The following is a 27,431-nucleotide window of genomic DNA, read 5'->3' as shown; positions in this document are numbered from 1 at the left end:
CATGCCAAAAACTTAATTCGAGTTATATCTCTGCTCGTGCCTCGAATCATGTTGTCTTCGTTCAGGCCATATGGGCAGTTCAATTCACATTTAACCAGCTGTGAGCCTACGACATAGACAAGTATAAACTTTATAGAAAAGACGGGGTACAAGGGTAGGGTTCTGTGTTCTCCTCAGGCTCAATGAAATACTACCCTTGTATAAGTAACACCAGCCCACTCTTCTAGCACTCCTGTAATATGTTCAATGGGGTACAAAGTTACTTACCAAATTGAATTTCTATAACATGCGATGCTCTTTTGTGCATCTTCATACACGTGTATCCACTATCACTGCAGAAGGAAAACAAATGTTCAGATTTTTTAGGGTAGCCGCTAGGAACAGATCCATTCACTTATATCAAACTATAAACATAAAAAATATGCTGAGAGCGCTCAACATTTCAGTGTCAATACGTCAGTGTGTTTCTGTCATTCCAGAAAGTCAAACACTCCCGTGTGATGCGATAGCAGCAGAGGCAAAGGACAGGAAGTGGTCGACATGAGAGTCGCGCTTGTTGTATGTACGTACATCAATGCTGATTTCGGATTAATTTAGCTCATCCAAAGCTGCACAAGTAATGTTGGGTGTGTGCATGCCTCCAGAATCGTTAAAACGACCACAGCACCCTGAATTTGCATGTCGAAACAAGAGAGAATGAGCCCATGGCACAATGAACCTCATCAGCTGCTTCCTGTCAAGCCCCTGTTGCGATATGCTGCAGAGCATGGCCTGCTTACCATATTTACTTGACAATGACACTCTTTAGTTCTCAATATATCACTGCTCTTATCAAAATAAATTTTTGCCTTCCACCCATAGAACATACAATAAACTACAATACACGAATCTTACCATCCTTTGGTGACATGCACGACTAGCAGCACCGTGTCAGCATGTGTGAGCAATTCTTCATGGCAAAGCACTTTAAAAAGCAGTGTCTGGGATGAATTTGACACAGTAAGGTTTGAGTGCAGGGGATCGAACCGGTACGAACGATCTCCGTCCAGCGCTACCCACTGTTCCACACTCGTTGCCCACTCTGGAAATTGACACTGACCAGGAGGGTGGGCACCTGCGTGGAACAAATGTCTTCTGTCAGTTCACTCTCGGGCAAACAGGCAGAGAGAACATATGAACAATTGCTGGATAAGTGCAATTTCACATCTAATTTTTATTTCAATAAGTGTGACATCGAGTTACAATTATTATATGCCCGTCAAGGAGTCACTTCTACAGGTGCTTTTCACAGCATTGCACTGTTTTGATTTTGTATGAGCAGCTGTCACGTTCAGACTGTTAAAATATTTGTTTAAAAACAAAGGCTAGCCATATTCCAATCTATTTCCCTTTTTTAAAAGTTTGAACGGGTCGGCCACAAGGGAGCCTGTCGTATGCTAATCCGGTAGGTACATCGATAGGATGTATATTAGACGTCGCAATGCCTCACAAACACGTCCACTGGATGTGACAAATGTCCAGCAGGTACATCCAGAGGACATGCATTTATACAGTTATGAACGAGCTTCCGACGATCCACAGTACATCCATGGAATGTAATGTGGACATGTCTGGATATCTACTAGACATCCCAAATGTCCACTGTGTACCATCCTCTGGATGTCCACTGGACGTCTTTGGTTTACTGGGTCTCTACAAAGGTCGCCAATACACAGTGACTGTTTTCCCCTGTGGGTCTGCAAATGGTGGTACAATAGTCCACGGTCTTGCAACAAAGGGCACTATACACTATAACACTAAAGCACACCAAAGCACTATACACTACAACAGGAGTGTCTCTGTACACGAGAAGAGGCCAAATAACGGGTGAGAGGCCACGTCATTAGCCAAGGCGAATCGTCAGACACGTGGTCGTTGTTTGGGTGAACCACCTTGTTGGCTTTGTCTCTTTTTGTCCGCGGAAATTCGCATATTTTTTTGCACATACTTACTGTGCCTTAACTTCATGGTCCGCGAACCCTCATTGGGGCTGACAAGTCCGTCGCAAGTTGCGTCAGCCGACTGTGCTACCAAAAATGCTGTGTTGGGGTCCTGTGACTTCTCGTACACCTACGACCAAATGATGTTGTCAGACTTGGACTCTGAATAAGAAAAATCCAGTAGAAGGCACGAAAAAAATGGGGCTCTGTGTGCATGCGATCCACAGTCACACCGATGTGCTCGGTGAATAGTGCAGAGAGACAAAAGAAAAATCCTGAAGTCCAACGCATTGCGCAGGAAGGAACTTACGAAGCAACGGAACTTGTCCTCGTCTGTTTTGGCCATGCGGTGGTCCAGCTTGCCCACCAGGTAGTGCATGGAGCCTTCTTTCCAAAAGCCCAAGCACGTCAGAGTTTCCACTGTCCAAAAGAGTTTTTCGTGTGACGCAAAATAAGACAAGGGCACGCAATAAAGAACACACAATAAAAGAAAACAAGAATTACTCAGTAAGATTTGCTTTACATGCTTTGCGATGTAGAGAAGAAGTGTGCTTCAATTCGGCAAGGCTTATACGACACAAAATTTAACGCCATTCAAGAGGGTGCCCGGAGTTGTCAACTACTTAAGAGATGCAGAGTTGTATTCTACTCCAAGTTACCTGTATATGCCATATGTAAAACCTAATCCACGAGAACGTCATAGTTTTTTAGATGAAAGTAGAAAAACGAACCACATGTTTCCATCCACTTTCAGTTTTACGGTTCCGTAAGCACCAGCTACCACGGCTCCGCGGACATCGCGAGTACGTGTGACCAAGATAAAAGTGACTGATTTGAGATATGGTGGAATGTAATCCGAAAGTTTAGTCTCAGATCAATTGCTTGACTGCCTGGCAGAACAGGACCGGGAAGCTGCTGACAGGGACGTCACTCCAGCAAAAGTGCTGGCTATAAAAACCTAATTAGTATAAATAATTGGCTTGGAATTTAATTGAAAACTTTCGCGCAGTGATTCGAAGCATCGTAAGAAAACATGTGACAATGCTTGTTTAACCTCCGCTGGGATCCGTACCATCACTCTGAACTAGCAAATTGGCACTGTACCAGACTGTACAGGAACAGGAACCGCGGGCCACACACAGTTCCATACCTCTGCTCTCTGAACCCTGCACGTCGGCGCACGCCTGAAACCTCAGGAGCAACCTGGAGTTATCAGTGCAAGAGTTGATGGTAGAAACGGGATCGGCACACTCGGCGTGCCCACGGGAATAGGAGAAGTCCAGGGGCCCATGGAACGGGCATGGGACGGGCTGAGCGTTCACTCGGAACATGGAGTAGAGCAGGGCGTCACCGGTGAACTCGTTGCAGACCTCCTCCAACGTCTTGTGTGTCGAGCATATTTGCGCTGCTTCATGAACACAGACCACCCCATAAAGTTAACTCCGCTGATAACAGGTCCTTGCTGTAGACGCATGCATACACTTTTTTGGCCTCTATTTGTTCATACATATAGGTATGTATATATATATATATAATGCAGAAAAAAAAAGCCACTAAAGAAACAAGTAAATGACACTAGATGTGTTTGAAATTCAAAATTACAGATTAAGATGGCTTCTATGGCTGCACGCATAGAAACAGATACTCATGGAACGATGCGACAGCACCAGAGGACTGAACAGGAACAGGTCCTCTGGTGCTGTCGCATCGTTCCATGAGTATCTGTATATATATATATATATATATATAGTACTTGTACGGCAATGCAAAGTTCACAAATTCATAATACAAGGTAAATAACACAATGGCAGCAATGTATAATAATCTAATAGTACAAATATGTATGATGGAAAATACAATATGAAGGACAGTCTGGTCATAGTTTCTTTTTTTTTTCTTTTTGTGTGTGGGTGGGGTTTCAAGTTTTTGGGTCATCTGCTGTTCATGTATGCTATTCTCCAAATGGATAAGTGTCATGAAAAGCCAAATGTCGTCTTCGTAAAATACAAACTGTAAGTGCTTACAATGCTCTATCTGATCTCGGACTATACACCGTTTTCCTGTGGACGGCGCCATATTTAAAGTGCAGCGCCGTTTTGCTGGGGGAGCACGTTGAAAACTGTTTACCGCACAAGCCAGAGAGAAGGAAAGGACACGGGCAGTATGCTTTTTCCCTGATGTTGCTTTCCTTCTTGCTGGAGTGTGCTGGGTGCAGAAGCGCTGGGTGTGAGGATGGCTGGAAAACGGTGTATATGTCTCTAGTCTATAATCTAGTATCTGACAGCACAATTTGATTATAGGCCACAACCCACCAATACACAACAACTGTACATTTGGATGGAAGTCGTACAGATGTGTTCGTGAAACTGAGGGATTTCCTGCTGACATGGGGCAAGACAACCTTTCTGAAGATAACTGTTGTCTTGCAATCACAAATATGTCTATAGATGCAGAAAGTTACACGGTTTCATGTGGCATTAAAAAAAATTTCCCTCGGAAAGTGTAACAAGTAAGACTGCTTACTTTCTTTGTACTGGAGCACATTAGCATTTTTATCATTGAATCCGACACAGCGTAGGCAATCCTCGGTCCTGAAATGAGAAAAAAAAATTATGATGAGAAGATCTAGCATAAAATACTGTCCTAACTGCCTAACAGTATCGCTGAATACCACAACATATGATGACTGATCTGGATTATATGTCTTGTGTGCCGTAGCCCCAGAAGAGAAAGTGATAGATCAATGTTATTTATTTACTTTTTATTTACTTATTTCAGGAAAGCCCGCAGGACCACCTAAACGTGAATGCTTGTGAGTCGCAAATTTACACTTCGGGGAGTGACCCCATTGCCAAAAATAGCATTCAACAAGGTTATAGATACAGTCAATTCCAGAAGACATCCAAGCCGCTGTTGGTAACGTTCAAAATATGCCGCAGAAGGTTTTGGAATGAAGACAAATTAAAACTCCCGCTGAAGTGGACACTTTAAATTGACACTCAAGTTCCTGATGAGATGAGGCTCCTTGAAAGGGCCGGCAAAAAGAATTACGTGGGGTGAGGCTGTCGGAAGGTTTTTTTTCTTCTAATACACATATCTTTCCCTGAGGCAGATGCAAACTGCATAATGAGCAATTTCAGCGCCACGGTAGACGTCTTTCTCAAATTTCTGGAAGATATGATGCTACGCCTACATCTGGGTTGATGGCTGTTATGCATGATGGCTAAGGGTAATGGGATTTGGTGCTTTTCCTTTTTTACTGACAAGGGACTTATTAAAAAAAAAGAATTAAGTACCTTATCCAGTCGTGGGAGGTTAGAATGGATTGGGCTTCTCGTACTGGGCCTCCGTGAAGATTTTATTTACCGACTTGCTGATTTATTAACGGGCGGCCACCACCAACAACCAACACCTAGGTGGTGAAAACTCCGCAGAACGAAAATAAGCAACAGAACCAGAAGCCACATAAAGTTACAGGAGGTCCTGAAGAGCAGGGCCAGAAACAAGCTCAACCTTACAGTTCTATACATTCTTCCTAAAATGAAGCAGCTGCAGGCATTATTTATTCGAGCTTACACTTTACTTTATTTGACTTGCCCTTTATGTTTATATGTTCTAAAATATTCTGCGGAGGTGCTGGCGCATGTCGAAACCCATCCAACACTCGCCGTCTCTCACGTGATCGATACCACATCAAGGCATGCAAGTCGCATTTTGTAAAAACACCTCACAAAATCAATAAACGTCGCATGCGTGATGTCTCATTCCGGAGAAGGCAAAAAACAAAAGGGAACAGTCAGTCTCTATACGTCCACGTGGCAATCATTTCGCGCGACCGATATCGAATCGTCGCGCTCATTGGAGAGCGTCTAATCTAGCGGCGGCTGCGGGGGCGGTATCTGGCGCGGAGTACGAAAATGGTCACACGCGGCCGCTCGCGTCCTCCTCATTAAAGGGAGGCTGCTATGTATTGGACGCGTCAAAACATCCGCATCCGATAATCCATTTGGATCGACCTCCCCGGTCTTCGTCGAACGTTCGCTAGCGCTGTGGAACGAACGCTCGTCCCGTATGTTGATTGGCTCGGCGGGATCGCAGATGACGCTATTAGTGGTCCTGGAGGAAATGCAGAACGCGGCGCGGCGCTTTCGGGAAGGATTGCAACGTTCGATAGCTCATACGTTGTAATCACGCAATGGTCATCCGGACTAGTTTGCAGAGAGGTGCACCTCAATCGTGCGCTTAATGACGACGAATTCGAAAGCAGTTGGAAGCGCGATTAAAGTTGCAGACGAAAATATTCGAGCGCCCCCATTCGGAAAGACGTAGCAGACGACAGCCACACAAAAGTGCAGTTGAGCGGCGCCCCCGCTTTTGTCCTGTCGTCTGGGGAGTTCGTGGAATTGTAGGTTCGTATATCACGGCAATGTACGGGCCCCACCCTGTACTTGAACCGCTTCGACAGATAATACTCGCAAAAGGGCACGTGAGGTCAATAGGAACATAGGAGTCTCGCGTGTTCTTATGCGATCCAAATAAATCATGCAGGATTACTGCATCCCCCCCCCCTTTTTTTTGTATCCTCGTACAGGTGCTTACAATGAACAGGCAATGAAAGATGAAGGATGAAAGTCACTGAAAAGGTAAGCCAGCTGTAGGACTCGAACCCACATCTTCTGGATTGCCGGTCCAGGGCTCTACCTCTTCTCCTCTCCACCGGTCCCTTCTATGTTGTTCCAGCCTCAGAACTTCAGTTCTTTTAATGAACAGGCAACTTCGCCGTGAATTTCTAAGGCAATCTCACCATCATGGATAATCAAAAGCTCTTGCATTTGATCGAGCCTACATGAAGCCCGGTGAAGTATGTACGTAGCATACACGAACGAAAAAAAAAAAAAAAAATAGCCTCGAAAAAAATAATAATAATGATATTGTAACGACGGTACACGACGATTGTACAGCGGAGCTGCTTAATATCTGATGTGTTGGGCTGCGTTCACACGGGACAACTTTTTCCAGCAACTCGAACCAATTGAGAACTCGTTCACACTCTCAATAGCGTTGGTTCACACGTACGTAACACGTAGCAACTCGGTAGCCCCACCCAGGGCCGGCGATAGGGGGGGGGGGGAGTAAGGCGACCGCCTTAGGCCCCGCGCACGAAGCCCTCAACTAGGGATTACTTTTTTTTTTTTAAATATCAAGTACGCACTTAATCGTGTGAAACAGTTGCTGGAAAAAGTTGCCCCGTGTGAACGCTGCCTTTATTCATACAAGCAATGGATGCTGATATCACGACGGGCTTTCTTCTGCCCACGTCTCTACAATAAATAAAAAAATAGATAACTAAACTGGTATCGCTTAGGTATAGATAACTAGATATAAATAAATAGATAACTTTCGCTTCTTAAAGGTGCACTAAAATGCAAAAACAACTTGCCCTCAAATGAAAGCCCGTGTTTCAATTAGTATTATGCAAGCAAAATTCATTCGCACTGCGCTACCGTTTAGAAGAAAAACGCAATTAAAACAGAGCCGTCTTTGGCGGCAACGATTAGGAGGCAAAGATTGGCGGCATCCAATGAGACAGCAGGAGAAGCGCACGCATACCTATCGTGGGCATGCGGATTTGGAACGGTTCCGATCGTAGTGTTCCGTATATGCGCGTCATCATGCGCACTGCTACATTTTTCAATACCGATTCACTGAATTGTAGCCCACAACCGTCCTTGCGAATGTTCCACTGACAACATTTATCTTTACGCCATTCGGACAGAAACGCCAGTCCGCTTCGCAACGCGCACTATGTTTCTTTTTATTTTTTACCGGGACTGCTCCATGGCGTGGCACGCGCAACATGAACCAAAAACACCGACGCACGAGCTGAAACGATGTTCACTGCTTAGCGCCGAAGCAAGAAAGAGTCCGGTAAAATTTCGATTGTAGCTCCGTAACGGAATCAAAGTTTTGAATTATGATAACAAGTACGAAATTAACATAGCGTGTAACGTAATTCGAAGTGAACTTTTTACATTTTAGAGCCCGTTTAACACGCATATAGCTATGATAAAACACTGGGTGCGTTTTCTTATTCAACCCGTGTAGCCAGGAGTTGGGTAACGACGTCAGAGCCTTTATCATCACGTGACTCCAGAGTAGCCACCTTTGACAGTAATTTTCGAACGGCTAGAGTTACTCTGCGCTCAAAATGGCGGACTGGCCTGACGGGCGAGACGATGTGGAACTGCTGGCAGACACTCTGTTTAACAACTTAACGCAGATGCGTGCACTCCAGCAGATTTTGAAAATGCTCGACAGTTTTTAACCAGTCCTACATTTCGAAAATGAACACCACCCATATTGTCTGTCAACAGGACGGTTGGTAGCAGACGACGCGTCGTCGTCTGCTAGCTTGTGTGTGACGTCAGAACGACGGCTACCCTTCTTCAGAGCAGAGTAGAGTAGAGTTGTCACTCTCTGGCTACTCTGGATAATTTTCGCCGCAGAGTTATGACGTCATTTCCGCTAAAATGGCTATTTTTCGCCGGCTGAGAGTAACTCGGAGTTGCCAGAGTTGAATAAGAAAACGCACCCTGACAGATTGCACTGCCCTTAGGCATTATATACCGTACCCATCCGCCCGTCTCGACGTCCGTGCCACCCAGCAATAAATCGAACTTTCCAAAATCGTACTTCAGTTCGCCTTCTCAGGTCTCTCACTCGAGCGAAGGTATCAAACGAAACGACAGAACAGAACGAAGAAAATGCGGGAAAAAAAAAACAATGCGAAAGATACATCTTATCCTTGTCTCTCTGAAACTAAATAGCAGTCTTTGCAGTGACGCGCTAAAAGCCTTCTGTCGTTTCTCCCCCTCTCCCTTTCGCTCTCACCCGCTTCCTTTTTTATTTTTACGTTTCGTCTTTCAACGACTAGTATCTCACTATAAGACGCCATAATAGGGCGAAGTGATTCGTCTTCCCTTCCCTCCCGTTTCCTCCAGAAGTCCCCTTAGTATTTATATCCATGATGACCCCTCACGATTCCCCCTCCCCCTCCTCCCGCTCGCTTCCTTTATATTCCACTACGAAGAGACCACCGACGACTGCGAGGAAATTTGATCTGCTGTGCACCACGGAGGGAATGAACTTCCTTCTTCCGTATGCATCTCTTTGACGACTTCTGCTTCTTCTTCTCCTAGGAGCACCTTTCCTTCATTCGCTGTGGAGAATGCAGTGAATACAAAAAAAGGTCCGTTACTTATACGTACTACGGAAGACTTCAGATGAGAGATGTTCTTCGTCTCTCTCGGCATTCGGGAAGAAGAAATGCGTGCCATACTGCGGGACCACGGGTGAATTATACGTAATAGACGACCTCAGAAAAATCCCAGAGTGCTTAGCGCCGCTTTGAACTATGGGAGGAACAGTTTCGAGTTCTCAAGGTCGGCGAAAACGAAACGCCGCATGACGGTAATCTCCCAGGTTGCAACGCGTGCGCGAAGAGTACTGGGATTTCCTGAAATCGTCTACTGGCGCTCAAACAAATAGCAACATGGCATGGTTCGGCACTTTTCTAGAAATTCATCATCGTGCAACATCGCATCGAGTCTCGTCTACGCCGCCGAGAAAAACGAGGCGTGATCGCTTAAATGACGTGACATGGTCACTAGGAGTCCGCCAATCACAGCCGTGCTTTCTGCGATGGAGATCAAGCCGCCGCCATCATCCGCTTGGGCAGCCACTGGTGCCACAGAAAACCTGTGCTTGAAGCAGCCTGCTGCGGTTGGCTGACTTATATGCCCACATGACGAAGGAGCGAGAAGAGAGGCATTAATCGAGCCTTAATCCATCATCTTCACCGACTTTCCAGGCGAATGTCGGCCCAGTTCCCCTTGAAGTCAGCCCAGGACGCATAGTAACCCCCCTGTCCCTCACTCCTTCCTGCCGTCCACATCTGTACGCCGCTCATGGCCATAGTTGCTTCGCAGCGCTAACGCGCAAAAACTGAACCACCTTAACCGAGCCTCCTGTGTCAATGTCCGTTGGCCTTACTCACAGCACATCACTTCCCATCAACATCATTGCTTATGAACATTGTAATCCATCATTCGGCATCAACTTCAAAAAACTTCGTCGCCTTCGGCTTCGTTTCTGCGAACCATAGGTGGCAATTCCTTTAATGCATACTTATACATGGTGTTTTTGTTCTTTAACCCTTTACATTTTTTCATAAAGAAGCTACGAGACAGCAGAATGGGAGACGATCCCCGCTGAAAGTTATTCCAATAATAAGTACAATAAAAAGAAAAACGAAAGAAAAAAAAAGAAACACGCACGTGCGTTGAGATATCCATAACAGAATTTTGATATGCAAATGAGCCGAAACCGCGGCAACTAGGAGTGCAGGGAGCACAGCCAGCACCACCTATAGATAAAGGGAAGCCCGCTTACTCGTCGACGTGACGTAACGACTAAGCATCAGCCAATCAGGATCGTGTTTTCAACGGCGGTAGCCAATCACGAACAGCTCATTCCACGTGCTGATCAGATCAACCGCTTTCCGGCCCATATAAGCCGTCGTCGGCAAAAAGTTAATGAATTTTAGGTAGTTAGTCATCTTGTAGTTACATACTCTCTTAGAGAGTATGGCCGTATAGCGCAAATGCAAAAACGACACCTATGCTGCTCTCTATTTTTTTCATATAAATTTTTGTAAAGCATAAAAAGAAAATGCCTTGTATGTATAAAAACTGAGTTTGAGTTACGAAGCAAAGAATCACACAGCTATGCCGGTACGATAGTTTCTGCATTTATTGAAACAATACGCGTTCCTTAGCCCATGCAGATCCGTTGATTTTGTACAAATTCTTGTTCTGGTGAACCTGCCGAACTTTTTCGTATACTTGCGCTACTCTAACTGTTTGACCAAAAATACTTTTTTATTCCTTGCCATTCTTCCCTTTTCCCTATTGGCTGCTATGGGCCAGTTTTCTATAGTCGTGCTCAACCTAAGAATGACACTGTCGGTGCACTGTAGATACAACATAATGTTTAACGTTGTAATAATCTTTTTTTTTTTCGCCCATATTTATGTCACACAATAATTATGTCCATAGTTCAATGTAACATATGAATGCGCTGTAATGCTAGGGCTATGATTAATTAATAAATTAAGGATTATATATATATAGGTTGAAGTAAAAGGATTATCAAACGGCCACGAAGTTTTACAGAAGTTCAAAAAAAAAAAAAGACTTTTTTGACGAAGACAGTGCCACTGTCGAAACGTCGACCCCTTGCCCATTTTACTTTTTTACGTCTCCCAATGTAATAAACTAGTGTTTGTAACTTCCCTAAAATCTGTTTCCGCGTCTTTTTCTGAACTTATATATATATGTATATATTTGATTATTATATATTCATATTATATTTATTTATTTATTTTATTATATATATATATATATATATTTTATTATTATTATATGTTTGTATATATATGTAGATACCCTACAGCACCCCGGATGCCGTTCTTAGGTTTGACAAAACTGTAGCAATCGCACTAGCCTTTAGTTTAGATAAACATGGCGCCTTCAGAAAAGATTCTGGTGAATCAGATCAACGTCAGAAACTAATTCTTGTTGGCACACATATACATCAGTAACAACGCAGCAAAGTTGCGGTGAAGGAACCGGGAGAAAAATAAAGGAATGAAGGGAATACACCACATTTTCTCCCACTGTTTCGCCGTATACACTTTCAATGTCCCGAAACCTTCCTCGGACAGGACGCAATCTTCGAGAGTAGCGCGAGAGATAAATGCGGCAGGAGCGGAAATAACCGCCGATTTATCAACTCGGTATATCGGGGGAAAACAAACGGCGGAAACCGGAAGCACTATAAATTACATTGTAAACGTCTATGTTCGTACATGTCACTGACATACCGGCGATAGCGATGCGTCTGCAAGCGAATGCGCCCAGATTAGGACGTGTAACTTCATTCTCTCTCTGTATATATATATATATATGTATATATATATATATTTCAAAGGAACACAATAATGGAGAGGTTTCCTCTCGCATGCCGCGAAGAGAAATTTTGGCACCATTAGTGTCCCTTCAATGTATTTTCCTCACCATTTCACTGAAATGTGAGAGACCCATAAAGAACGAATAACTGGTACCGAAGAGTGAAAGAGAGAGATTCTACACTCAACATTTAAAAAAAAAAGAATGGGGGAAGAGTTTGCCGAGACGAACGAACAACACAGAGACAGGTCGCAACTGGCCACGTGACTTCTACATCATCTTCAAGGTTACGTGTCAGATATATCAAATCCTCGTTATAACGAAACGGCTTTCTTTTTTCGAATTAACGCTTTATTCGAAGTCTCATACTGTCTCGACCGCAATGCATGCGTTTCGAACCTCGTTATTCGAAGTGCTCTGTCAGCCACCTTCCCTTAGTGCGAACGGCAAGCCAGCAGGCGGCACGCCAAACTCCGCTACGTCCTTCTTCTTTTTTTTTTTTTGTGTGTGTGTATAAATTAAAATTCTGCTAAGACGTTAACCACCGAGGCTTCATTAAACAACACACAGAGAGGTCGCAATCGGCCACGTTACTTGTACATCTTCTACAAGGTTATATGTCAGATATAGCAAATACTCGTTATAACGAAACCGCTTTCTTTTCTTCGAAAATATCGCTTTATTCGAAATCTCACACTGTCCCGACAGCAATGCATGCGTTTAGAGCCTCATTATTCGAAGTGCTCTGTCAGCCGGCTCCGCTTAGTGCGAACGGCAAGCCAGCAGCCGGCACGCCAAGCTCCGCTACGTCTTTCTTCTTCTTTGTTCTTCCTTTTTTTCTTCTATAAATTAAAAGGCTGCTAAGACGTTTACCACCGAGGCGTGATTGAACAACACAGAGACATGTCGGAGCCGGCCACGTTACTTCTACATCTTCTTCAATGTTACATGTCAGATATAGCAAATCCTCGTTATAACGAAACGGCTTTCTTTCTTTTTTTTTCGAATTATCGCTTTAAACGAAATCTCACACTGTCCCGACCGCAATGCATGCGTTTCGAACCTCGTTATTCGAAGTACTCTGTCAGCCGGCTCCGCTTAGTGCGAACGGCAAGCCAGCGGAGGCCTGCACGCCAAATTCAGCTTGCGTCATCCTTCCTCTTCTTTTGTTTTTCGTATACAGTGAACCCTCGTTATTATGACCATGGTCGTTCCCGAAAATTTTGGTCATAATGCGGAATTGTCATATTAACGGGAGGGGGGATTTGCAGAGGCTTCACTGCATTGCTCCCCAGGAGTACGGTCGTAAAGCGCGTATGTCAGGTTATCGGGGGTCATAATAGCGAGGGTTCACTGTAAATTAACCACCGAAAGCTTGATTGCTTGCTTGCCTGAATATCTTTTAAAGCGCCTCCCGCGTCCTTTCCGGTCTACCGTCATTGTTTTTGTGGTACTTCCGCTTTTATCAAATTACCGCTTATAGCGACTTTTTTTTTTTCCGGCCCCGTTGTCCTCGTGATAACGACGGTTTACTGTCCTCAACGTGATGACCATTGAACAGTATGTCAAATTGAACTCACGGCCCTGCGATGAGGTATTTGGTGTCGTGCCTTTCCTTGCACCTTCCTTTCGAAGATATACGATCCTTTGTTATGGTGATAGGTTCTGGGTTACCTTTCTGGAACCACAAGCCTTGCCATCCGACCGGGAACTCACAACTGCTATCTGCAAGGAAACAAAAAAAAATCAGGATTACACTCAGTCCCAAACATCATATCGTTCCTTTGTCAGCCAAACAGGTTGAAGACAACAACAACAACAACAACAACTTTATTTTATGATGATGAATGGGAAGTTTCATCGCCAGAGTCGATACTCTGCCCCATTGCTGGTGGTGATATGGGGAATGAGATAATGCGCCCCTTCATAATAAGGATCGAAGCCCGATTGTGTCTAGAAAGGTCGACTATTTGAAGACACTATTTTCACGGGGGTGGTAAACCATGTTCGTGCACCTGAAGGACTGTGGTCCACGAAAAGTCAGCAAATAACGATGTCGGGAGTCGGTTCCCCAGTCTTCTCTGATCATTGCTTTTTTTTTTATTATTCTGTGTGAGCGCCACGAAGCAACTGTGGCTACGAGTGCAGTACAGATGTGGGTAGATGTAGAGAGGTCAGCAGGAAGAAGTGGGGCACGGGGGGATATTTATTTATTTATTTATTTATTTTAACGATACTGTTGGCCCACATCTTGTGGGTCATTACAGGAAGCGGCTGGCATCAGATACGAGCACCAATTTTTCACAAACATCAAGTCAGAACATCAAACATCAGTAACAATATATATATTTCTTCTTTTTTTTACAAAAGTGTTAATATTTTATTATCGCGGCTGGCTGGCAGACCGTACCAGTCTTCTACTGTGCGTGGAAATAAAAATGAAAATTTAAAAACGTCTATATGAGCTGAAAAGGGTCTTAACGCGAATTGACGTTTATGGGTAGTATGGGTCCTGGGCCGACTTCAGGGGGAACTGTGCCGACATTCGTCCAGAAAGTCGCTGATCAGTTTCTTCTTCTTATTATTATTTTTTTCTTTGACACATGTGGAGCTACAATAATGGGCAACAAACGTTCCTAACACATCCTATTGTTGTTTGTACGTTCGTGGGAACGAAATGATGTGCTTTGTTCACTCAACCTCTGCAATTTACGCCAGCCCTTCCAGAACAACGCAGTTCTGACGTTGCAAGAACAGCAGCAAGCGCGTACTCTAGTGATTATGTGCAAGAAATTCTCACAATCATCCTACAAAATATGATGAGCGAGCGCCCGTAGCAGATCACCATGTCATTTACTTCACACTTCAACAATCGCATCCCGACGTCGTTCCTGTCTTTTTTTTTTTTTTTCTCTCTCTCTTTCTCTCTCTTTTTGTCAACTCTAACTTGGGTGTCGAAAGGGCATTATGTGTGAAAGGTCCGCCTTGCAGCCTCCGATGGTTTCCCTTAATTTCTTTTCTCCCCTCCTCGACGTGGGTCTAATTGTAGCTCTAATTAAGTGTTACTAATGGTGACCCGGGTAACGGAACCGAGAAATGGTGCGCTTGATTCGAAGAAAGCACTAAGTAGCACACCAAGTTGGAACTTTAGGGGGAAGGAAGCTTTTAATGAGCCTCGGGTCCTTTGTACAGCTCCACACATGGTGTTATACCTCCTTTTCTTTTCTTTTTTTTTTTTTTACGTTCTCTCTCTCGTTCCTTCTTCCTCTTTTCGCCGGCCGCTCTCAACGTTCGTCTGCGTTGGAGTTGCGGCACAAGAGCGCCATTAAGCGTCAAAGGAAATTACCCCGGTTTATATTGAGAGCCCGGAAATATTCGTAAAAAAAAATAAAAAAAAACAGAGGAAAAAAAACAAAAAAAAAAAACGAAGAACACGGATGTCACGCTTTTGTTGCTGCGGATCGCATGTGGCACATAGATCCGGTGTCAATTCCCCTTCAGGCGTGGAAATAAAAACTTTTACCTGTTGCTTTACTTTACGTGCTACTTTTACCGTTTCAAAACCGCTTGCAAACGAACAAAAAATAAATAAATAAAAATAAACCCTCCAAAAGCGGTGTTTACTGTTTCGAAATCAGCACTTTTCGATTTTCGAAAGAGAGAGAGAAAGAGCGAAAGAAACAATATTAATTCGGAGCTTTACGTCGCGACGAGCCAATTGCGATCTTGAGCGACACCCACAGGTCTCTGGATTAATTTTTCCCATCTGAGGGATCTTTAAACGAAGACCATGGAAGCAGAAGGCAGGGGAAGCTAGTGTATATAGGCTCATTGGTGGTAAAAGTTCCCTGACTGTGGGAAATGTTGCCAACAATCGTGTATAAGAAGCTGAAGCACATTTCAGCGCGGCATGGACACGAAGTATCACTGTCTATAAGTGTCCACCTATATCTATGATGTCACAGTCAGCAGCTTGGGGTTTTATTCCCAAAATTCTCTCTCTCTCTCTCCCTTTTATTTTTTCTTTATTACTGGTTGTGAGTTTTAGCAAACCGTTGATATAACGTGGTTTGCGTCGAATAATGATAAATATTTATGGAAACTGTACCGACAGTGAAATTGAGAGATTTGGTTAGTAGGTTTCGGCAGTGAAGTTCATCGATTTTGGTTAGGTTTTCCGGCTTTGACGCGTATTATATGCCTTCTCTGCTTTGTATAACTAATTAGACTCTTATATGGACAATGATTGTTTCCATGATTGCGCAGGATTGTCGTAATGTTTATGTACATTTTCATTTGTTCTTCGTTTTGTACCCCCGCTACTCTATGCCGGAAGGCGATGTAGTGTAACAAGCATCAATCAATCAATAAATAAATAAATAATGGTGCCGCGATGTTACACGCAAGGCTTGTCTGCCTTAAGGTCTGGGTTTGCGTCGAACCGTATGAACCGGAACCAATGAGTGCATAAGATTCTGAGTCGCACGCGACAGCGATTGGTGCCGATAGGCACGATAACCTTACCAACAGTTAGCTAAAACTGCCTAATATATTTTTTAAAGTAACGGGAGGAAGGTGATGGCGGGTCACTAAGCATCCGGGTCCTGCTTCACGAAGAGATGCGCCGACGCAGTTTCTGAAAACCCTGCCGAAAACCCAGGGGGGAAAAAACTCCGGGGGAACACTAGCTAAAAGTGTTTTTTCTTCGCAGGAATATATCTGACCCACTTTTTTCGGCATCGAAATTTATCCCGGAGGAGGGAAAAAGGGTCCGACTTGGAAGAACAGCGCCATGGGCACCGTTTGACGTGTGACTGCCGCGCCAAAACAGATGTTCCGCAAAATATATTTCGGTTTCGCTTAAACGACGTATCCCCCTCTCCCCCACAAATTTTCCGATTTTCACGCCGGATTCGCTGTGATTGAACGTAGCTGCACTACCGATGTGGAATGGATGCAACCGGCACTTTGATCGGCTATATTTACCTTGGAGTTTCTGTTGCTTGTAACACAATACCCGATGGTCACACCGAGACCCGAAAGTGCTCTTATTCGTAATTTAAAAATAAAAATAAGTAAGACAGAAAGCAAAAATTGTACCGTGGAAACAGTGCATCAGCAAACCGCAACGAAACAAACAAACAAAAACAAAAAGAAAAGAAACACCAACACCATAACGCAGGCGTACTTTAAACGACACACTGCCTTACTCGGCAAATTTATTACCTTGAATCGCACTCACGTGCGCGGCCGCTTTCGAAACCAGACGCCCAACGCTACTCGGACGTACCACGCCCCTCCTCCCTTTTCCGGCGCACGCGCTACCACCTTGGGACACCGTCCCGTCCGATCACCACCACCGCGTGGCGTCGCGAACCGTTGCTACGGTAACCAAAGCAAAGCGTCCCCGCTCTACGTATCGATCGCCGAGCGACGATCTCATCGACCGAGGGGAAACGGGCGCTTCTTGCACGCTCATTATTCAAGGCCCACGCGAGCCGAAAACAATGCGCTAACGCGCTTTTCCCGCTGCCCGGATCACACTGGGCGATGGCCTGCCGACGTCGAGAGGACGTCCTCGCCCGTTCGCTCCGTTGGTCGCCGGCGTTAAGCCATTTCCGCTTCTCTATCAGCTGCGCAAGCCGGGGTGACTCTGTTTTGTTCCAGTGTTTGAACGTGGGTTCTGATGAAAGTTTTCTAACACTGTGATAAGGGAGAGGGGGGAGGCAGGCTGGACAGCGTTCCGGTGTTAGTTCCTGCGAGCTCTATCTGTTCGCAAGTCATCTTCGTGCGCTGCCTCGTTTCGTTTTTCTTCTTTTCATTTTCTTAGCGTCACGATTGTTGACTCGGCGAGATAGCGGTTGAATGCGCCTGATTCATTGATTTAATTAAAGACTCGCATTTTTTCGATCAATGTGGGTCGTTCGCAGATCAGATGATGACGATGGCAATTCAAAGTTTTACAGCGCGGATCTCGAAGATGGGACGGAAGGACCAAGGGTGCCGCGCAGTCCACTATACATAACCGCCATATACCTCTCTCTATCTCCTACCTCCTACCTATCTCCAATTTGTTTACTAACTTCCCTCCATTTTGCTTCCAATTGCGAATTAATTAATCTGGAGTAGATTAATTTGTCCCGCTTCTGTATTACTTTAATTTTGTTTGTAGTATAGATTTATGTGTTCTATTTATTAATTATTTTGGAGTGATAATGCTTATTCCACTTTTCTTCCAGTTCTTGTTGAATGGATGGCTTAGTCTTGTATTTCTTTCTTTCTTTCTTTTTTCAGGTAGTGCATTCCGTTAGCTCGCATTACCCTCAGCTCACGTCTCACACGCGACATCCCCCTTTCCCCCACCGCACTCCTTCTTTCCCTCATACGGCGCGTGACAAACCAATTTCCATCGGCCCGTCATCGACCGGTATCGTCTTTCGTCGTGCAACAATCGACCATTGGGTATGGGATAAATGAAAGCTTGCGGCGTTTTCCTTTTGTGTCACTTTTCCTCGAATGATACCAAGGAACATCCATCTGGCGGATAACGACAGCCGCCGAGAGTGCCGAGGAGAAAAGCCTCAATGACGACCGCGACACATCGAAACAGGCAAAACACATCAGGTTTGAGATATATTTAACCGAAACAATCGCCGAAGATCGAGGCACACTGCATTATTGGTGTTCATCCAACTTCTGGATGGCGCCACCCATGCTCGATATTATGGGGCCCGGAAGCGTAAAGTGGGGGGATACGACCGTAAATTAAGATAATTAATAAACGAGACAGAAAACGTGATGAGAATGCCCTCGTTTTCCAATACGGTGCCCACGTAAACCGTGCTCGGATCTGCGCCTGTTTTTTTTTTTATCGCCATATAAAACGAGATAGCAGAATATAATTCTCGTAGTTATAGGTTTGAGAGGGACCCCCAGGCAACTGGAAAGTATCCAAACGTTTCATCCTGCCGACTTGCGGCAAAGCCTATAACTTGTCAGTGTTGTGCCAAAGAGAAGCGTTGCCTGTTTTTGCCACGAGCACGATTTACACACAATTTTAATTTCGCAATAAACTTTTTCCTTCAATTGTGAAACGACCAGCTCCCGTGGTTAGGATTAGGATGGCCGTCTTCCATGCCGTGACCGGGATGCGACGCGGGGTCAAATTCCCGCACCGGCTGCGCTGTCTGGTGTTTCCAGGCAGGACTATCTAGACGAATGTCGGCACAGTTCCCCCTGAAGTCGGCCCAGGACGCATACTAACACCACTGTCCCCCACTCCTTCCTGCTGTCCTCTCTCCATCTGTCCACGTCTGTACGCACCGCATAGCCACAGTTGCTTCGCGGCGCTAACACGTAATTAAAAAAAAGTGAAATGCTTCTAGTGATAAGTCTTTCCACGCTTGGCACCCTCACAACCATACAGAAAGAGGAATAAAAGAGAACGGCACGGCACACAACACATGAAACCTGGTGCTGCCATAATTCCCTGCCGTTTTTTGTTAAGCACTTGTTCTTTTGTCATCTTTATTTCTTCTCTACGCCTCTGCGAATACCGAAGCGAATAATTCTATGTTCGCGAGTCCATTTCTGAATCGAATACGGAATTTTGAATCGCATCGATGCTTCTTCCAAACCGAATATATCCGAACACTCCCGAAGCTGCACACGTAAGGTCGAAAACGGCACAAGAGAGAGAGCGGGCATAAAACGAAGTGAGCGCTGCTTCATATTCTGATACGTATGAATATATCGCGTATGCATGCCGTACACATAAACATGTGTACAACATACAATATCCGTACATGCGATGCGTCTGTATCCGGTCTTGTTATAGTATAACTTTGTGCTTCGTATATTCGCTCCGATTTTATAATAATTAAAATACTACTACTAATAAACTTTATTCACCACTCTCGTGGATGGGGGTTGGGACAAAAAGGCCCAGAGGACCTGACAAAGGTCCCAACGCCCCGGCAGCATCATGAACACATCAATAATAAACATATTTGCATGCACATGTACAAATCATCGGTACAATCCAAAAAGGACAGACCAAAAAGAACAGTCCGGAACAAATTATGCCATTATTCGCACCAAACACACTGCGTTCGACTTCGGGTCACCTCCACGCCATCGCACTCTTATTGAATAAAAAATTTCGTGTCAGAAAATGACTCTGGAACATTAGGTGTGCCGACACCGACTGTGCCGACCTATGTCTAACGGCGTCTGAGGAAAACCCAGGAAAAACCCCAGTCAGCACAGCCGGCAGCGGAATTCGAACCCGGATATCTCCCAGTCTCGACGTAACATGAACAGCACGCATAACCACCGAGCCACGCGCGCGAGCTGGTGCTTGCCGTTCCTCTGCAGGTTGAACACAGCTATAAGTAAGGTTTCATGCCTTCCACGAATCCGAACAGACACCCTCCTTTCCCCATCAATGTTCATCCTTCTTTTCCCGCCCGCGGCAAGAAAAGATGGATCACGGAGGGTGAAGTTCGGCGGCGTCAGCAGGTAGGGATCGCAGTGGAGGCCGCGGTGGGACTTTTCGCCGCAGGTTCCGAAACCCTCCCTTCGGAGAACGAGCAGATCGGTCGATGCTGGACGGACGGGGGATACACGGTGATCATGGAAGCAGTTCCGAGGCTCAGAGAGGATCTACGCGAAAACCAATGCGTCCATATGTCCACGTGGTCACCATTATCGTCTTGCACGCCTCTTGTACAGACAGCACAGGTGTGAGTTCGGGCACAGTGCAGCTATGCTGTCCGGGATGGAATTATCCGACCATAGGAACGTTATAATTGAATGCACATTCGTTACTGATACATATAAGATAATTTATTAACATCACCGATTGGCTGGTTGCGTTGCTAGGACTTCCCTCTACTCCAATGTAATACAAAAGTACAGTACATGCTATACAATAACTTATTCGGTATTCGTTATTTCGGCTGACGGCTACAAACATTCGACGACAATTTTAAATTTCTGAAAGAGGACTTACAACTGTGATCAACCGGCAAAGAAGGGTGAGGACGAAGGCAGGCATAAAACACGATTCCTCCTCATCATCATCATCATTTCTTTTTTTAAAGTATCAGTTGGCTGCCCAGTCTGCTTGCTCACTTGCCCACCTCTCATGTAATGCCTACGGGCCCTTGAGGTACTTTTAAATAAAAAAATATAAATAAAAAGTCAACGAAGAAAAAGCATACGCTTTCCGCGGACAAAATGCGTTCACAAAACGTCATCACGGCACAAGGGCAGTCTTAAGGCCCTCTAACAGACACTCGATTAGGTCTCAAAGAAAATTGCAGCTGAAAGACACTCAGTGAGCCTTCCAACCGACATCTACACAGCTTCAACCTTTGTCCTTACAGCCGCGACACAGCCGGGTTTCCGACGCCCAGACATGTGACGTGACAGGACAAACACTTCCCGCGTCGCAGACTTATCGCTCGCTGTAAATCGGTCGCCGAACTCCTGACTCCAAAGGACAAAAGGGCTGGGCAAAGAAAAAACAAGACCCCTGGACCGGAAGTCGCTATACAAGGCGGCTCTATGCGAGACGAAAGTCTTAGCTGCCAAATTTGTGGACCGAAAGATTAGCACCAAAGCCCATCACGTCCGTGGAGAAACAAGCTCAACCATCACAGGTCGTGCTTCACGGGCAGCGATAAGCGTAAAAGGGTTTGGTAGAGATAAAGAAAAAAACGTGTAGCAGCGTGTGTGTAAGGGTACAGCACTGCAGGGTCGCCATGATGCAACAAACGTTTTTCTCGAGTACGAAGACGAATTTCGACAATGAAGCACACAGTGTATTCACAAGAGCGACATCCCCAAGGAATATTCTAGTGGAAGAAAATGCAACAAACAAACAAACAAAACTGCTCACGGGACGGAAGTTCTTCCGCGCGTGCCGGAATATCGGGAATGGTATATAGCAGACGTACGTAGCAGACGACACCATAGGCCCTGTCGTCTGCTACGGAATAAAGCAGCAGAAAGCTATGACATTTGCTGCATATTCCGCTCGAGTATTACGGGGAATGTTGCTCGTGCAAGAGGAAGGCTCCAAATGAAAAAAATAATAAAAAAAATAAAAAAAAATGTTGAATTCATTTCGAAGAGGGGAGGTTACACAAAAGTAAGGGAGGGTCGATAATCGGCTGACTAATAGGCTATTAGTGTCTCTTACGCATAAAATTACAGCCTCTAACACGCGTGCAGAATAATAATACAGACTTTTTATTTTTCAATAATTCGGGGCGAGACGTTTATGATATAACGAGCGACGCCAGCGTGGTCGGTCCGCCGATTAATTCTGCCCACCTGAGGGACAGCACACTGTACCTCGTAGATACGTGCATGGAAGATATCTCGAACAGATTTTTTCTTTTCTTTACCGCGTGATACGAACGTACTTTCTTCAGTAACTGTGACGAAAAATATTTCCTTCGGGAAGGGCATATTTCCTGAGAAAATTAGTTACAAGAGCGCGCGCAGCGACTGTGGTGTCTCCCAGCTCCTTCTGACGTGTTGTGAGACCAGAACATCCGAGCACTTTGATAGGCTACCAAGAACCGTCTGCACGATGCGGGAGCAAGGTGACCGCGCCGCCAGGCGAGATTGAAAGCTAAGTAAAGCGCAATTAACAAGCTAATTACTCGCGCCGATGTAAACGTGCATTCCGAATTTTACAGCAAAGGGTGTAATAGGCAGAGCGGGAGAGGTCACGTGTTTACGACCATCAATGGGAATGGCCGCAGCTCTCGCTCATTTGACGTCAGAGCATGCACTAATAGAACAGAACTTCACCACATAGCACGGTGAAGGCCCATCATTGCACAGAATGATACCCTTATCACTCATGATTTGTGGAAAGCGCCGGGCGCACGCCTTTTCGCGACAATTAACATAACTGCGTAAGTGTCACAAAAATGGCGTACGCCTCCCGTTTTTAACCAATCAGGAGGCAGAACGATATCATTCGGGATGGTGGTTGGCTAAGACCGTGCTATGCGGCGAAGCTCTGTTTTTGTCACCCTTTCGCCGTCTGAAGTGCGTTACCACCACCACGATAGCATGACACGCAGAAACACGCGACCAAAATACCTGAAAATAACAAAACGACCTGAAACTACCAAGCTGCATCTGATCCGCCGCGGGCGCACCGCGCGGTTGACACATTTTTGAACACGGACAGAGAGACATGGTTTCCAGACAAACGGATACGACAGAGACAATTATGAAATGAAATTGGGAATTCCTTCCAGACATTCATTAAAGCTGCGTTTGACTCGCAGACGTTCGTAGCTCCACATCGCGGGATGATTAATATTTAAACTTTCCAGCGCAACGGATGTACCGTCGAGCAATTTTCTACGCGTGTGCATCCAGACGCAACGGCAATTGAATGCATCCCACGCTGATATTAGTCAAGCTTTATCAACATCTTGCTTGCGTAGTCTTCCTCCCTCAAGGGGGCATCAGCAATTTCAGTTGCGTCGCCTGCAGGGTGCGTCCTCATTCTCAAAAACAATACTGTTCTATTAGTACGCATACTACCGAATATTTCTTAAAATTGATTTTACATTTTTATGTACGTGCAGCTCCGTCGTGAGTTCGCGGGGTACTGCGTCTTTCGCGTAAGAACTCTGAATTCCTCACAGGTTCGCTCAGTACTTTGAAGACACAGCGAGTAAACTTTCTGGAAGGTATTCTTCAGACCCTTCATGTGAAAACGACGTAACATCAAAAACAAAATAAAATTTCAGAGACCATCCCATGGCTGCGACAGAGGAACGTTTAGTACCAGCATCAGAATGCACAAATTGTTCCGTGATAAAGGAGACAGAAGAGAAAGGTGTGCAGAAAGTGCACACCTTTGCAGTGTGAAAGGTGTGGAGAAAGAAGAGAAAGGTGTGCAGTTTTACACGGGAGGGAAGGAAGAATTTGCTGTCCACTGTCCACAGTTGCAACAAAAGAACTCCAACCCTTGTCTGTGATCGCTTTGTGCAGACAACTTGTAGTTTTTATGAACCCTACCAGAAGAATAATTCCCATACTTTACTGGACTTACAAAAAAAAGTACTTGAGAAATATGTCAGAGCTGTAAGGAGCATAGCAAATGTTTCTTTTAACAAGATTTTTTTTTTTCTCTTTTAGTTGTCAACAAAATATCTTGCGTCTTTGTCTTCTCTCGGGATGTGATCGCGCTCGTATTTCGTAAGCGCTGCTTGCGAGATCATCCTTAGAATGAAATTTTCTCCGGCCTTTGCGGGCGAGGAGGTCCACACACGATTTTTGTCCGCACATGAGGAACCACTGAGTCCTATCTTTGTACCTTCCCTGTAGTGTTCTGCTGGCGGTCCATCAATGTCTGTTTTGTTTATCATGTACTTGTACACCACTGAAAAAGAATGGAAATAAAGAAGTGTAGTTTTGTAGTAGTTATTTATTGTTTCGTATTGCCATGCTGGTTTTAGTGCAAAATGTATTTGTTAAACACAGAACAAGCACTGTACATAGTGCGAAACTGTATGGTATTGTACTGATAAACATCATAGAAAAACGTTTTCTTTCTGGTTTTTGTAAGAGCTGGTTCGAGAAAAAGCATATTTACTTCACTTACTTAGTTATCGGTATCTTGTGCCATCGTCGTGTGTCGTCCACCCATTCCTTGTCAGCTTCCTATATAGCGCTCACGGGAGTTTTTACATGCCGTACGTCTATGATGATGAAGGAAGACGAGAATTTGCAAACAAAATGTAATAGAGTAAAAAGGAAGCTTGCGATCGCGTGGCGGAGACTCCGACAGCGAGCTTGCTGAAGGCCGGCAATGGCGGAAGGTCACGTGACCTCAATATGGCGGCGCTCAGAGATTTATGGAGAAAACGGTCTGTAGGGTTGATGGAATCCACCTTTCAGAAAGAGCGGGCGCCACCGCTCGGCTAACTGGCAAAGTAGTAACTGGTTCTCAATGATGGCGTCAGCTAGAGCCACGTGCGTGCTGTCGCCGTTGGTCATAAAGGATGAGTCACAGAATTAAAGGGTTAATTGGACATAACCTGAAGTTCATGGAGTGTCCGGGACGCACACTGAACATTGGACTTCTTCTGCTGCGGGTTCAGTCGTTTGCACGGAAACAGAAAAACAACAGACTTATCCCCCTTGCTGTACTTTGCTTTGCAATTGCTGAACGAACATGCTACTATCATGTTTATCAAAAAGTCTCGTGCTCTATAAGTTCACGAAATGTTGCCTCTCACCGCAAAAATATGCAACCCGACACCATGTGGATACGAATGGCAGACGACGAATCCCAACCAAACTGTTTCGCCGAAGTCCCGATAGAGTACGCCACTGTCCTGCGCATGCTCCGTTAACGTTTCATGAAATGGCCCATTATGACTCGTTTCCACTTGCTTCCGTTGCCGACAAGGTTCGCAGTGCAATGCAAGTGTGCTTTGCTTCAAGTTTGTATCTTTCGTACAGTGAAGGCATTAAAGGGGCAGCGACAGGTCATCCCACGTTATGCAATAAATAAACCTAAAAGACGGTTCTTCGCACCGGTGATGCGAACCTGCATTGAGAGTATCACGGCGAAGGGGGTAATAGAAGCGGGGAAAATGGGCGCAGCGAATACTGAAACTCATGCGCGTCTCTGACGTCACAGCCCTCGCCGCCGCCACGTGCTTACGACTGCCATTGGGAATGGACGCAACTCTGTGACGTCTCCGCTTTGCTCGGGAGTGTGTTCGAGGGCTTGTATCTCGCTAAGTATGATACGTAGACGAATAATTCTTTTTTCCTCAGTATTGTGGCGTGCAGTACAATGCATCCATGATCCACATCTATATGACAGAGTCCCAAGCCGGGAGGCGGGGATGTACGTTTATTACGGAAAGGTCAACCTGACCAAAGGTCGGCCTGCTATTCTTGATTGCTAATGCTGTTCGGCTTCCATATGTTAGTATGTGTTTACGTAAACACGTCATATGCATGTATATTTCTTCTTTTCCACGCATCGCCCGGATAGAGCGATATGTCACATTCTAAAAAAGAAGGAACACCGCTCTGCAACAAGAGCACTGATATCTAGCGATTTGCGCCTTTAATTATAAAATATGCAACGAGTGCAAGGTTTGCTCAGAGCCTCTCCAGTTTTCCTCTTCAATGGAGAGGAGGAAATAAAATCCATCAGAAACGAAACACGCCACTGGAGAACGCAGGAGCAACACGGGGCTATACTTTCTAACAAGGAAACAGAGGCAAGGAAACTTTCAGAAGTGACGGCAAACTTTTCGTAACAGACGATCACGTGATCATGTCGGCTGCGGTGACGCCGACAGCCATCGCACTGCCTCGCGGTGAAAGATCGGATGACAAAGGAAATACCTTCCCCGCGTGACATCAACCGGATGCATGCTGCTCAAACTGCACCGCTCTCATGTTCTTGGCACTCGATAAACATTCAGGGAGGCAAAGTGCTCCCATACATTGCACGGCGAACACGCAAGGTGCACTTCAAACCTGGACTCGCTTATCGCATGCCCCCACCCTTGACTATGTGCACGCATATAACCTCACACAAACAGGCTATAGTCTGAAGCAAGCACGCACGCTGCAGGTTGTAACCGCGCGGCCGCGATAAGCTACAAAATTAATTAAACCGTTGGGGGTCGAATACAAGTCCCGCCCTATAGCTGGAAAGACCCACCCAAGTGGCCTTTGCACCGGTTAATACTCGGCACCACGCCACGCATGACCCTATGCAGTAAACCCAGGGAGGTGGTGGGTTGGAATCCTATACCACCGGCTGTGCTGTCTGAGGTTTTCCCTGGGGTTTCCTAACACTTTCCAGACGAATGTCGGCATAGTTCCCCCTGAAATCGGCCCAGGACGCATACTAGCCCCCCCCCCCAAGTCCCCCACTCCTTCCTGCTGTCCTCTTTCCATCTGTCCACATCTGTACGCCGCTCGTAGACACAGTTGCTTCGCGGCGCTAACAAGAAATAAAAAACATAAATAAAAAAAAAACATTGCAGTCGCGGCTTCTGTTCAAGGGTTGCAGAGACGTGATCAACAGAGAGAGAAGATTTCGTGAAAGAAATGTCTCGCGAAATATAGAAGGCAGCAGCTTCGTTTCCAAGATGGCGAACGAAACAGCACCTCTCTATGTTTGTTTCGCGAAATCTTGCGTCGCAAGTACGCACCAGAAGCGCGATGCAGTCGCGCATGATTGTGTTAACGGTTGAGTGCCTCGTTCCTCTAGCAATTTTTAGTATGATTTTTTAAAAATATTCTTTTAGAGTTTTTCATAGGGCAGGGATTCGTGAGGCAGAACATTTCGCGAATAAAAAAGGCGAATCAGAGGTCCTTGCGCACAAGAGAGGCTGGCTTCCAATTGTCA

At 45.3% G+C, this 27,431-nt stretch overlaps 1 protein-coding gene across 2 annotated transcripts in view; it reads right to left on the bottom strand.

The window, feature by feature from the left end:
• Positions 1 to 27,431, bottom strand: part of LOC135391007 (uncharacterized) — a 51,547-nt gene that overhangs the window by 9,322 nt on the left and 14,794 nt on the right. Inside the window, exons 2-8 of one of the 2 annotated variants that reach the window (XM_064621060.1) lie at positions 13,588 to 13,732; positions 4,503 to 4,570; positions 3,130 to 3,387; positions 2,290 to 2,399; positions 1,992 to 2,109; positions 895 to 1,114; positions 268 to 332 (exon numbers count right to left, since the gene is read on the bottom strand). In XM_064621060.1, coding sequence (XP_064477130.1) covers positions 268 to 332; positions 895 to 1,114; positions 1,992 to 2,109; positions 2,290 to 2,399; positions 3,130 to 3,387; positions 4,503 to 4,570; positions 13,588 to 13,732 — 984 coding nt within the window. The remainder of the gene's footprint in view (positions 1 to 267; positions 333 to 894; positions 1,115 to 1,991; positions 2,110 to 2,289; positions 2,400 to 3,129; positions 3,388 to 4,502; positions 4,571 to 13,587; positions 13,733 to 27,431) is intronic. The other variant, XM_064621061.1, reaches the window with a different exon arrangement.

Source organism: Ornithodoros turicata, chromosome 4 (assembly GCF_037126465.1).
Source record: "Ornithodoros turicata isolate Travis chromosome 4, ASM3712646v1, whole genome shotgun sequence".
Lineage (NCBI taxonomy): Eukaryota > Metazoa > Arthropoda > Arachnida > Ixodida > Argasidae > Ornithodoros > Ornithodoros turicata.
The sequence above is the reverse complement of the archived record's forward strand: the minus strand, read 5'-3'. Positions and strand labels throughout refer to the sequence as shown.